At 40.2% G+C, this 14,593-nt stretch overlaps 1 protein-coding gene across 1 annotated transcript in view; it reads right to left on the reverse strand.

The window, feature by feature from the left end:
- Positions 1 to 14,593, reverse strand: part of C7 (complement C7) — a 53,511-nt gene that overhangs the window by 4,126 nt on the left and 34,792 nt on the right. The window contains exons 13-16 of the mRNA XM_007469651.1: positions 11,570 to 11,657; positions 9,255 to 9,387; positions 5,025 to 5,216; positions 362 to 452 (exon numbers count right to left, since the gene is read on the reverse strand). Coding sequence (XP_007469713.1) covers positions 362 to 452; positions 5,025 to 5,216; positions 9,255 to 9,387; positions 11,570 to 11,657 — 504 coding nt within the window. The remainder of the gene's footprint in view (positions 1 to 361; positions 453 to 5,024; positions 5,217 to 9,254; positions 9,388 to 11,569; positions 11,658 to 14,593) is intronic.

The raw sequence follows: 14,593 nt of genomic DNA on the forward strand, positions 1-14,593 counted from the left end.
ACTGAGCAGAGTTCCCTGTGCTATACAGAAGGTCCTTGTTGGTTATCCTTTTTACGTATACCAGCGTGTACATGTCAATCCCAAACTCCCTAACTATCCTTCCTCTGCACCCTTCCCCGCCCCCGTAATGGTAAGTTCTTTCTCTAAGCCCGTGAGTCTGTTTCTATTTTGTAAATAAGTTCATTTGTATCAATTTTTTTTTAGATTCCACATATAAGTGATATCATACGATATTTGTCTTTCTCGTCTAACTTCAGTTAGTATGACAATCTCTAGGTCCATCCATGTTGCTTCAAATGGCATTAAGAAATCATCCCATCTATTTTAAATAAAATAAAACAGAGAAGAAGACAGAGCTTACCCACATTCATAAGGCATTTTACAAATACATCTTGAATTCTGCAGTTTCTCCCAGCGTTGACATTCAGGCACTTCCGGTGCCAAAGGGGCATCTAAAAGAAAACGATAATGGAGAGGCGATCATTAGGTGAAAAGCTTCTTCATAGCAAACAAGGTTTTTGTTTTTTTTGTGTGTGTGTTATGCGGGCCTCTCACTGTGGTGGCCTCTCCTATTGCGGAGCACAGACTCTGGATGCGCAGGCTCAGCAGCCATGGCTCACTGGCCCAGCCGCTCCGCGGCATGTGGGATCTTCCCGGACCGGGGCACGAACCCGCGTCCCCTGCATTGGCAGGCGGACTCTCAGCCACTGCGCCACCAGAGAAGCCCAACAAGGTATTATTTTAATTGTTGAACCAGGCTCTGTAATATTCTCAACTGCAACAAGTTTGTACAGTAAAAAATAAAGCTATAAAGCATTTGACAAGAGGTAGAGCATTCCTAGGACCACCCAATTTCATTGGTCATAATAGCTACTATTTCTTGAGCATTTACTCTTGGCCCTGCCCTTTTAATACATTGTGATATTTAATCCCCTTAATAAATGCCCATTTAAGAGATGAGGAAACTAAGAGACAGAAAAGTTAGGAAATTCATGCTAGTTAACAAATTGGCCAAGCCAGGATTGAAGTCCATGTTTGTCTGAATTGAAGGCCCATAGAGTAGGCTCCCTTTCATCAAGTACATGGGGGTTTAAAAACTGTTTGTTTTGTGGACACATTTTGCCCACTGTGCCTATAATGAGACAGAAAGCATACCATCACTTGACCTATACAAGAAGAACTCTCAGTATCTCAAGGACAACTATAATAACCTCTTACATGTAAATGTCCAAGTGGTCTCCTCTCAACAGTGACTAAATGTCTGGAGGTACTTACATTAATAAAATCCTTTCCTTTATTTTATGTTTCCTACAGACTGATAGAAAGCCAATCATCATCCCAGTTTTGACAGGAAAACACTTTGGTCCAACTTACAAGAGCATAATTTGCCATGGCCTAGGCTATGCCTGCCTACAATGTGAACAGTCTACACCACCCTGCAATTTCCACCTCCTGCCAGCTTCATTACAATGAAATTCAGTGGCATATACTTTTGCATCATAAAACTAGCTACCTGCTGGATATATCTATAAAGGTCATTTGTCTGAAAGATGTGTTTTTATGGGTGCACAAACTGTGGTATACTTCCTTACTTCGGAAAACATAAGAGCTTTAGACATGACAGGAAAATCTCGTAAACAAAGAAGGCATAAACTTGTAAAAATGGTAGCAAGGTGGAGTATGCCTGCCGTGTCCAGCAAGGTCTCTAGCAAGTACTTATTCTTTAAACATTTTTCTTTGAAATGGTATTATCTTTTTTTTTTTATACAGCAGGTTCTTGTTAGTCATCAATTTTATACACATCAGTGTATACATGTCAATCCCAATCGCCCAATTTGAAATGGTATTATCTTAAATGCAACGTAGCATCCTGAATTGGATCCTAGACCATGAAAAGGATATCGGTGGAAAAACTGGTGACGTACGAATAGAGTCTGTAGGGTAGTCAATAGTATGGTACTATTTAATGTTAATGTCTTGGTTTTGACCAACTAAATTGTGTCAAGATATGTAAGGTGTTAGTATTATGGGAAGATGGGTAAAGGGTATATGGAAACTATACTTGCAAATTTTCTGAAATCCTAAGTAATTCCAAAATAAAATATTTTAATGGTATTATCTAGATCAATGCTTTTCAACCAGGGGCAAATGTTTGCTCCCCAGGGGACATTTGGCAATGTCAACAGACATTTTTGGTTGTCACCCTGTGAGATGCTACTGGCATCTAGTGAGCAGAGACCAGGGATTCTGCCAAACATCTGATAAGGCACAGGACAGGCTTCCACAACAAAGAATTATCAGGGCTCAAATTCCAGTAGTGCTGGGGCTGGGAAAGTCTGATCTAAATGGACCAAAACGGAAGTTCAGTGATTAAGCCATGTACATTAGTTCTGCATTATTATTAGCAGTTTATTTGCTAACTGTTCATAAGGATAGAATTTCAGATTTTAAATATTTTCTAAAAGTTATTATAATTTCTTTGTGGAAAATCGCTTGTAGAATTACCTAGACCAAAGACTTTTGCATTTAAAAAGAATATAGCTTTGTTATCTTCATGGCTTGACTAACCAAGTAAACACACTCTTAGGACCCACCTACAGTATGTACGTTTACTATTTTAAAATCAAATAACTTCCCATCAAGACTAAGTACTGATGCGGGTGCGGATAAATAACGGGCTAGTGTTTAATGGATACAGAGTTTCAGTTTGGGAAGATGGAAAAACTCTGGAGACTGATGACAGCAATGGCTGAACAATAATGGGAGTGTACTTAATGCTACTGAATTGCACATTTTTAAATGGTTAAACTGGTAAATTGGAGCTTCTCTGGTGGTGCAGTTGTTGAGAGTCCGCCTGCCGATGCAGGGGACACGGGTTCGTGCTCCAATCCGGGAAGATCCCACATGCCGCGGAGCAGCTGGGCCCGTGAGCCATGGCCGCTGAGCCTGCGTGTCCGGAGCCTGTGCTCCACAACGGGAGAGGCCACAACAGTGAGAGGCCTGCGTACCACAAAAAAAAAAAAGAAAAAGTAAATTGTATGTTGTGTATATTTTACCACAATATAAAAAAGACTAAATACTTATACATCAGGTATCTTAAAACTCTTGAGGCTGACAAACCTGAAACTTTTGGGTTGTTATAGGCTTATTTTAAGGGTAGTTATTATTGTTATCTAAGTCTTCCGAAAAACACACGGGTCTGAAAAACATTCTTAATTAAAACCTTAATAGGATTTGCTACTGAGTGGGAGAAAATTCATACCAAATGTGTTATAAAGTGACTGAAAAAGACATTTCAGAAAAAAACAAGTATATAAAGTATATAATCTTATTTGGAAGAAAAGAGCAACCTCATCAACTGTACATTGTTCTCCTTAATTTTAGCATTATTGGTGCAGGTCCACTACTTTATCCCAAATAAACTCACAGTTATACCTCAGTTCATGTAGAAAACAAAGCAGCTGTCTCTGCTCTGACAGCTACAGAACATGGGAGAACAGGCAGGGCAGCCATTCCACTGGACACGCAGCCCTCCCATTCTGTCCTCTGTGATCTATTTAACACAATCAGTCACAGCCTGCTCTCTTTTCAATTGTGAAGATCTAATTCACCTAATATTACTACTCATGGAATCAATGACTTCATCTTCACCACAGAAGACAAGTTTCAGCATCGAATTAAAAATTATATACTCAAGAAATAAGAATATCATATAAAATAGAATGCAAGTGCAGTTTTCTTCTTCCTTGTTTTTAATTATTTTTATTTATTTATTTTTTTTTTGTGGTACGCGGGCCTCTCACTGTTGTGGCCTCTCCTGTTGCAGAGCACAGGCTCTGGACGCACAGGCTCAGCGGCCATGGCTCACTCCGCGGCATTTGGGGTCTTCTCAGACCAGGGCACGAACCCGCGTCCCGTGCATCGGCAGGGGGACTCCCAACCACTGCACCACCAGGGAAGCCCTCTTCCTTGTTTTTAATTGTTACAAACATAATATTTTCCATTTCTTAAAAAAAAATTGTAAAGAGGAGGTTATTTTGAAACCAAATCTATCCCATTTTAAGTACCTCTAAAAGAAATAGTTTGGCTTTCTAAATCTCTTCCTGCCTTAGCTTCTTAAAAGACCATTTTATACCAATGGACTTATTTACAAAACAGAAATAGAGTCACAGATGTAGAAAACAAACTTATGGTTATCAGGGGGAAAGGGGGGAGAGGGCTAAATTGGGAGATTGGGATTGACATATACACACTACTATGTATAAAATAGATAACTAATAAGGACCTACTGTACAGCACCGGGCACTCTATTCAATACTCTGTTATGGCTTATATGGGAAAAGAATCCAAAAAAGAGTGGATATATGTATATGTATAACTGATTCACTTTGCTGTACACCCGAAACTAACACAACATTGTAAATCAACTATACTCCAATAAAAATTTTTTTAAAAAACTATTTTAATTTGCCATGTGTTCAAAATACTGGATATTTGGATTTCTACCTATAAGAACAACTTCATAAACCACAATACTTTTCCTTCAATAACTCTGCTTTGCAGGGTTATATGTAAGTGCTTTTAAATTTTCAATTTCAGTAGCACTAATAAACTCTAAGAGCCCAAAAACGAAACATATAGAATTTTATATAAATTATGATCTCAACTCTGTACTTCATAAAAGTACATTTTTAAAAATCAGGAGGAAACCAGAAATCAGCTTTTAGAAATTCTTTATTTTCTTGGCACCTTAACAAATATAAAGCTAATCTTTGATATGAAGGATTTAAGTTAAAATTTCAGAATCACCAGAGCTATTCTTGCCTTTCCTTGAATTCTGTGAGTCTATCTGTGCCATGTGCAAAAAAGTCTGTTACCCACTCTATGAACTGACCTCCTTCTTGTAGCAGGGCAGGGATGGAGTGAGTGACTCCGTTATGGAGGTTCAGTGCCTTGAGGAACTGCCGCAAGGACTCTCATTCCCTGAGTGTATGTGTCCTTGGACAGACCCAAGAGCCACTCACCTTTTTGCACACACTGGACGTTCTTCATCTCAGGGCTCCACTTAAGGCTGGATCCACAGAGAAATGTCGAAGGACCTTCTAAGGACCTGCCACCTGAACAGGAAAAGGTCACCTTCTCACCAATGATGTAGAAAGGTTTGTGGGGATGACTCTGTATGCCGTCCATCAGTGCAGGTAGAACGCAGGCAATTTCTAAAGAGAAAAGAGAGAAGAATACAAGGGTCACTGCTTTCCTAAACCACCTTTTAAAAAAAAGTGACAGCCTTGAATGGTGCTGATACACTTGTTCTGCTTTTTCTAATTAGAGGACAAGGAGGAAGAGGTGAGTTCACTCTTAGGATGCCCTGAAAGACATATCCCAACATGCCTGGCATGTTAATGACATGAATGACTGAAGGCCAAAACAGTTCCCATTCTCTCACCCCTGCCCTCAAAGCCATGTGACAACTTAAAATGAATAAGCCTTTGGAGTCCTGAAGTCCAGCCTGCTGTTAAAACCAGACTTTTTACAGCTGCTACTTCTTGTCTGGTGAAGTCCCACCAGAAATTTCCCAAGAGCTGTGTTCATTTGCATATCATTAGCATGTACCCAATTAGATATTTTGCTATCTGAAATCTTTAAAGAACCATCTTTAACCTTGCAACCATAAAAGTACTAAATCATTTTTGGTTTCCCAGTTCTATCTTTTCTCGTTCCATTACATTCATTAGCTCAAATCTTCTACTTGAAAAAACAACAAGGAGAAGAATGAGAAACATGCATAGTCATGGAAGGCGAGCCAGAATTCATGATTTAAAAAAAAACATCTTGCCAATCTCTCTAGTGGACTTTGGACAATATTCTACAAAGTATTGCTTTATTTCTGCACCATTTTAATCAGAAAATCCATTCATTCATTCAAAATCAGCATTTATTGAGTGTCTATATTTTGCCAAATATGCTGTGCGCTACTAGGGACACAAAACACTAGTCACATAATCTGCCTTCAAAAAGCTAATAATTTAGCTTCAGATTAACAAATTTCTGGTCATGACACATTTGCTGGTTTCACACTAATGCTCCCACTAAGACATATAGAAAGGCTGTACAAAGTTAAAAGAAAAAGTATTTCTGAGAGCAACAGACAACAATCAGAGCAATGGAAATTTGAAGGCCCAAGACTCTAGAAAAAGGGAAGTCTAAAGTAGTGATTACAACATTGGGTAATGCTTCTGTCCTTGAGGTTATTTGTAAATTTGAAAAAAAAACATTTTTTTTTAAATGTGCTGAAGGGCTGCTAAACTAAGGAGAAAGCTGCAACTCAGAGGCTGAATAGCTGCATAGAGTTTTTAGCAGTCTCACAGGGCTAGGAGACCAAAAATTAGAGTCCAGTCCTGTTACAAAGAAGGAGCCTCAGTAGAAATCCCATACTTTCCCTTATGATCCCTTAATGGATACAACCTAAGATAAAGGTAAACCAGACATAAACAAGCCTTGTTCTTGCCAGAAACAAACCTAAATCTTTTCTAGAGGAAGATAACATCATCCATATGTATTTTTTTTACATATAAATCTGGCATTCAACCAAAACTAATCTAACATTCAAAACTACGATAGAGGGGCTTCCCTGGTGGCACAGTGGTTGAGAGTCCGCCTGCCGATACAGAGGACATGGGTTCATGCCCTGGTCCAGGAAGATCCCACATGCCGCAGAGCGGCTGGGCCCGTGAGCCATGGCCGCTGAGCCTGCGGTCCGGAGCCTGTGCTCCGCAACGGGAGAGGCCACAACAGTGAGAGGCCCGCGTACCGCAAAAAAAAAAAAACACAATAGAAACATCTACAGCAGATCCAGATGATGGGGTTAACAGACATGGACCATGAAATAACTATGATTAATATGTTGGAAAAATGAAATTAGAAGATGGAGAATATCAACAGAGAATTAGAAAGTATAGAAAAGTAGACAAATGGAATATCTAGAATTGGAAAATGAAATTAAGAACTCAGTAGACGGGCTTCCCTGGTGGCGCAGTGGTTAAGAATCCGCCTGCCAATGCAGGGGACACGGGCTCGAGCCCTGGTCCAGGAAGATCCCACATGCCGTGGAGAAACTAAGCCCATGCACCACAACTACTGAGCCTGTGCTCTAGAGCCTGTGAGCCACAACTACTGAGCCCATGTGCCACAACTACTGAAGCCCGCATGTCTGCAGCCCATGCTCCGCAACGAGAGAAGCCACCACAATGAGAAGCCCACTCAAGGAAGAGGAACCCCCATTTGCTGCAGCTAGAGAAAGCCCGCACACAACAACGAAGACCCAACACAGCCAAAAATAAATAAATAAATTTAAAAAAAAAAAGAACTCAGTAGAGTTCTTGAAAGCAGATTGTCACAACTCTACAGAGAATTAATAAACTGGAATATAGATCAATAGAAAATATTTAAAATGAAACAGAGAGGGAAAAATTGATGTAAAACAAAGAAATGTAGGGAATTCCCTGGCAATCCAGTGGTTAGGACTCGGCACTTTCACTGTCTTGGGCCTGGGTTAGATCCCTGGTTGGGGAACTAAGATACTGCAAGACACAGGGCATGGCAAAAAAAACCAAAACAAAACAAAGAAATATATATATATATACACACACACGTATGTATATGTATATACATTCTAAAAAATGTATAATTTGTGTCTCATGAGGAGACGTGAGCAAGAATGAGACAGAGCAATATTTGAGGACAAAGGTGAAGAATTTTCTAAAACTGACAAAAGACATTAAAGTATAGGTTCAAGAGTGCTTTGAAGATCAACCAGGACAAAGACAAAGAAAATCACACCTAGGCACATCAGAGTAGAGTTCCTTCTGGAAAAGAAAAAAAATTAAAAATCTTAAAAGCAACCAGACCAAAAAAATACGATTTCCAAAGGAGAACAATAAACTTGAAAGCTGACTTCTCACTAAAAAACAATGAAGTCAGAAGGCAATGTAATAAAATCTTTAAAGGTTTTAAAGAAAATAACTGCTAACTTAAAATTCCTTATCCAGTAAAACTATCCTTCAAAAGTAAAGATAAAATAAAAACGTTTTAGATGAACAAATACTGGGACAACTTCTCACCAGTAGATACACAATAAAGAAAAAGAAGCTCTTCAAGCAGAAGTATCTTATTAATCTTTTAAAAGATCTAAAGTTTGGCTTTAATACTCTTAGCTAGGGAATATTTATATTCTATTTCGGCAATATTGATAGTTTATTTCTTCCCAAGGACTCTAGGGCAGAGAGACAGAAAGACAGACGGACACAGAAAGAATAAGAGGAGACCTTACAAATCAGTAAGAAAAAGACTAACAAACCAACAGAAAAAATGCCCAAAAGATTAGCCACCTCACCAAAAAAGTATCCAAATACCCAATAAGTATATGAAAACAGGCTTAACATCATTAGTCATCAGAAGAAATACAAATTTAAAAATACAAATTAAAAAATAAGATATTGCTACACACTCACCAGTATAGCTAAAAAAAAAAATTTAAGATAGACAATATCAAGTGTAGGTGAGGATACAGAGCAATCTTGACTTCTCAGATTCTGTCCAGGATGTATATTGGTACAACCACTTGGAAGACTGGTAGCATCTACTAACTCTAAATGTATGTATACCTGACAACTCAGAACTTTTACTAATATGTATGTACTCAAGAGAATAAAATGTACCTGTGTGCACTAGGACTTTCCTAACATAGCCTAGACCAACTGATATAGGACAAATACATCCCTGTAGCGCTGTCTATCCATCTGCTGAAGAATCTTATATTGTAGCACAGTTGAGATAGAAACCAGAAAATAGCATTAGGGTGACACAACATGCAGAAGCACTTACTCAGATGTCTACATCTAAACAAAATAGGATCAAAAGCATTTAAGGAAGTAGATTGTGGTAAATCCCTGGTAATTAAACTCTAAAGAATATCCTTATGGCCTTAACCAGAACTGAGCTCCCTGACCTATTCTAATTTGCACCAGAAACTTTAAAATTGCAATAAAATGTGCCTCACCTAACAGGAGCACTAACAACTAGAGAAAGCCGAGGGGTTTTTCAAGATATTCCTGAAATTTGGACAGGATCGTATAAGCCTTTCAGGAAACGGAGATCAAGACATGGGCATATGATAAGCAGTTATTTATCCTGATTTATTCCTTTCCACACTATTCTTTCATCTTAAATTATATACTATAATCAAGGCCACTCACTCTGACAATGCATTTTCCCAACAAGCCACTGTAAATTTTCTCCACATCTGGCAACAGGGTCTCCAACAAGAGAGTATCCTTCATTGCAAGTATACACTATGTTTTTCCCAACAGGAAACAGGGCACCTTCATCCTAAACAGAAATAAAAGATGGAGAAAGGAAGAATATCTCTTTTGCATTAACAAAATGTTTCTTTAGATATATTCAGCCTATAAATCATGACTTCTTTAATCATCAGGCAATCTACATTCAAATAACTCATTTTGAAAATTGTCTGTAAAATTATTTTTTCCTGTAGAGTCCTAGCCAACAACACTGGTACCACCATTAACTGAAATAAAGCTATTAATGCCATTGTACTATAAATTTTTGACAGCTCCCCGAAACCAAGCATTATACTAAACATTTTACTAAAATTACTTTAGTGGACACTGCTCAAGTAACTTCTATTATACTTTCAGAAAAGCATCGGATTTTGCAAATGTCCTCGTCAGTCAGCTCTTCCTAGTGAGGTGTTATGGGCTGTCCATTGGCAATACTGCCCAATAAATGTCATTATGAACAGGAAGAAATGTTCAAATGTCCTATCAACATGTTCACGAAAGTTTGAGGTTCCCACTGATGACTTTCAGAGGAAGCATGATGTTGATCTTCACCCACTACCCTCCCCAGCCCCAACCTGTAAGGGAAGTGATGCTGAGGCTGAGTCAGATTCAAGGACATGCCATTAGCCTATAACGCCAGGAGGTGAGATTTCATTGTGAAGCAAGGAAGAATCTGAAGTCTGAGCCTTGAGGGAGTCATCATTCTTGTTTGGTGTCTCTCTTCGTTCCTTTCCTTATCCATCTAGTTCTTGGCTACTCAAGAAGATGGGGAAGAAAACTGGCCTGGGAGAGGGCGTGGAGCTGGACCAGCTCTGCTGTAGGCAATAGAACAAAATTCTGTGGCGCCTTCTTCTCACAGACAGTCTTGCTCTTCCTGGCCCAGTCTGGCTCCAGCATGAGAGTTGGTAGGAAAAAGAGCACCCAGATTGGCATTGTGATTTGAAGAAAATGGGGAAAGATATTTGATCTGCCTTGTTTCTAGTCCCTAGGCCTTCCACTGCCTTGCAGAAGGGACTTCTATATGAAAAAGTCTAACTCAATAGTGTCTAAACCTGGCTGTCTCTGTCAAAACCATTAGTAACAATTAAAAAAAAAAAAAAACTCTCAGGCTCTACACTAAACTTACAAAATGAGAAGAAAAAAAAAGAACAATGGGCAAGCAGCAATCTATTGTTAAGTTTCCTGGGTGCCTATGATGTAGCCAGTCCACGGGACAGTGTTTGGAACCCCCAGCTCCTAACAGGACACCACATGCACTACAGTTGAAGACAGCAGCTTCGTGGTTTGCTGAAGTCTATGAGTCTGCCTGGCCTCATTCTATAAGCATATTTCCTTCAGGAACTTCATGGATTGTGGTGGGACAATATGAGTGTTAGAGAGTCTAGGTTCACTTTCTCTCTCTCCATACACAAACACATACACATCTCCCAACAGTACCTACATTTGGGGAAATTTCAGCAAACACTCAGTGAGTATATGTTCAAGGGTCTGGCATTTGAGAGGCAAATTCTTCACGGAGAAACCAAGGCTGGTGGCACTGAAAAAATCCCAATGAGCAATAGCTCCTATGTACCATGAAGAGATACTTCCTGGTGTTTGGAGCCAAAGCCTCAACATAAGAAGTAGTGAGAAGAGCACACGAATTAATATGGCCCCAAAGCCATATTAATTTCCCAGAATGACAAATGGCAGATGACTTGTGTTTCTTCCTGAACAAGAAAATTGCTCAAGTATAATACAATGACCCATATCTCACCAGACACTGGCTAAATGTCTTACTGGCCCCTGGAATAAACCTAATGCTTTACCCCAACCCTTGTATTTATGAAAAATTTAAAAAGACTCCTTGCAGTGAAAAGAACCAGGTAAGTTCTCTATGCTGAAAAACTTGCTTATAGATTCCTACTTTCGTGTTCAGAATGGAAATGTTTAGCTACCCTCTGGCATGATTACATTTCTAATTCATTGGGGGGCGATATTGATTTCCTTTACCGCAGGAGATATATTACCTCCTGAAGAATTCTAACCACCTTGGGCCAAAGAAGAAAACTCACAAACTAAAACCCTCACTGCTAAACTAAAACGCACACATAAAATGTTTTTAGCACTGTTTCATCATGGAAGGAGGAAATAGATTATGACATCAGTAGAGAGATAGAACTTGGAATGAACAGTGTATGTAAAGGAAAAAAGTATCTTTTATAACCAACTTGAACATATCCGTCTTTCAAGGCAGGAGGTGATGGACAGAATTCTGTTGGAACCAAAGACAAAGGAAAACAATGTGGTTCAAGCAATCTGAAAGGAAAAGGAAACAAAACATAATTAACATGATGGATTTTCCACAATTTAACAAATATTTTACAGCACAGTGAATTTTTCATTTGCATCTGAAGGGACTCCATCAAGTAAGTAGTGGACACTGCTCTGTGATGTGATGTTTTTGTCATTCTCAGAATAAAATATCTGATCACATCCCATGATAGAAAACACATATCAACTCACGCTTCCAAAAGATAACTACCAGATCAGTAGTATGGAAAACAAACAAAGAAAAGAAAAAGAAATAAAGCCATTGGACAACACATATGATTTATGTGATTCCTAGAGGTCACCTGTCTCACACCCACTTTTTCTCCTGCTATTTGGTTCTTAAATACCTTTAACACAAAATTAATTCTGTATTGAAAATAAGGTAATTCAAGTTTGTGATCTTGCGAGAGGTAACACAAAATAATAACTATTTTTGACTGAGTGCTTACTATGTGCTAGGCATCTTGACAGATGTTCAACAAATGTGCCTCAGCTCAATTCACACTCACAGTAACCCCATGAGATATGTGGAGAAAGGCTCAGGAAGTTTGAATAACTTGTCCAAGGTTATAGAGTAAAAAATGCCAGGGTTGGATTCACGTCTAGTTAAGCTCCTAAAATCATGCTATTTCTACCTCTTGCAAGGCAATCTCTAGGGGAGCTCACAGTAATTGAAACCGAGCAGGGCCCTGTGGGGCTCCAAGGCACAGAGGCCTTTTTTCATTCCCCATTTCTTGTAGGCAAGACTCCAGCCTCCATGACCTTCCCTGAGTTCCAAAGGGCAGATGTGAACAGTTGCTAATCAAGGGAGAAGCATCCAAGCAACCACCTGAGGCGAGATTAAAGAGACCAGAGAGACCTCCTTGGTGGTAGAGTGGTTAAGAATTCACCCTCCAATGCAGGGGACTTGGGTTTGATCCCTGGTCAGGGAACTAGATCCTACATGCTGCAACTAAGGAGCACACATGCTGCAACTAAGATCTGGTGCAACAAGGATAAATTAAATAAATACAACTTAAAAATAAATGTTTTTTAAAAAAAATTTTTAATGTTTCATTGCTGAATCATACCCCTGGGTTAGAGTTCTTTATGCCACACCCCACTCTTTAATACTGTCCTTATTAACCTTTTCTGATCAGGTATTGGCAAAAATTCTAGAAAGATAATTTGAAGATCATGTGAGTTGAGGAAATGTGTAAGATGCTTGGGTGTCTGGTACTAGCACAGGGAGGTGAGATGCCTTATTCCTGGGTCTTGGGTGCCTCATAATCCAACAATAACCAATATCTCTTGGCTGAGGAAGCTGGCAAACATGAGACTCTGGTAGGAGGAGAATGTTGCCTTCAAGGGCACATATCTCTGGAAGATGAGGCTCTCTGAGGAGACCTCTCCCTCCATGGGCATATTTCCTCTGCCTGTAGACATAAAGCTGGATGAACACGAGCATCCTAAGGGAAGCACTGAGAGAATTCTCACTCTTCTTGGGGCTCAGAGGAGAGGAAATATCCTCTTCTTCCTTAGTACAAAAAGGAAAATTATGCTTACACTTCACATCTCTGAGTTTCCTCAGTGTGTGGCAAGAATGTAAGGAACTCAGCTCAGAAGGCGGCAACATGCACAGGCTATTTGTAAGGCTTCCCCTCAGATTTCCTGTTTCTGGAGTGGAGATAATACTGGAGTAGAGTGACCTCAGAGACACTGCTGAAAATCATTGTTTAATGATAGATGTCATTGTTATCATGATTATGATGCCAAAATCTCGGTGTCTCTGTGCACCGGCGCCGAATCAAATCTCAGAGACAGAGTTTTGGGTGAAGTAGAAAAGGATAGCTTTTGTACTTTGCCAGGCAAAGGGGGACACAGCGGGCTCCTGCCTTGAAAAACTATGTGTGTCCCCCTGGCTCCCCGCCAGAGGATTTGATGAGGGGTTTATAACAACAGCCAAGGGTGGGGTTTCTGACAAGATCAGGGTGTGTGCAGGGCTTGTCCTCCCTCGTCTCCGGTAGTCGGGCTCCTAACCTTTTCTTTTTTTTTTTCTTTTTTTTTTTTTGCAGTATGCAGGCCTCTCACTGTTGTGGCCTCTCCCGTTGCGGAGCACAGGCTCCAGACGCGCAGGCTCAACGGCCATGGCTCACGGGCCCAGCCGCTCCGCGGCATGTGGGATCTTCCCGGACCGGGGCACGAACCCGCGTCCCTTGCATCGGCAGGCGGACTCTCAACCACTGCGCCACCAGGGAAGCCCGGGCTCCTAACCCTGATGAGCTTCTCTGGTCCCTCCTACCAGAATCCCATATGTTTGCCAGCTTCCTCAGCCAAGAGATATTGGTTATTGTTGGATTACAAAGCACCCAAGGAATAAGGAATAAGGCATCTCACTTCCCTATGCTAATACCAGATACCCAATCATCTTACACGTTTTCTCAACTCACATGACCTTCAAATTATCTTTCTAGAATTTTTGCCAATACCTGATCAGAAAAGGTTAATAAGGACAGTATTAAAGAGAGGGGTGTGGCATAAACAACTCTAACCCAGGGGTATGATTCAGCAACGAAGCTTTTTTTTTTTTAAATATTGATTAATTGATTGATTTTGGGCTGCGTCGGATCTTAGTTGCCCTGTGGCATGTGGGATCTTAGCTGCTGACCAGGGATCGAACCGGCAATCTCCTGCATTGGAAGGCGGATTCTCAACCATTGGACAACCAGGGAAGTCCAGCAATGAAGCACTTTTGAAGACAGCTTTTGCAAGGTCCTGGCAAACAGGAAGTTAGTATCAGACACCTGGGCTAATCAGTGAAGATGTTAGCTGTCTCAAATGTAAGCTTCATGCTTAGTCCAAAGTAAATAAATAAGAGGGAGTGGGGGCTTCCCTGGTGGCGCAGTGGTTGAGAGTCCGCCTGCCGATGCAGGGGACACGGG

This window comes from Lipotes vexillifer, unplaced genomic scaffold (genome assembly GCF_000442215.2).
Source record: "Lipotes vexillifer unplaced genomic scaffold, Lipotes_vexillifer_v1.1 scaffold434, whole genome shotgun sequence".
In the NCBI taxonomy this organism is placed as follows: domain Eukaryota; kingdom Metazoa; phylum Chordata; class Mammalia; order Artiodactyla; family Lipotidae; genus Lipotes; species Lipotes vexillifer.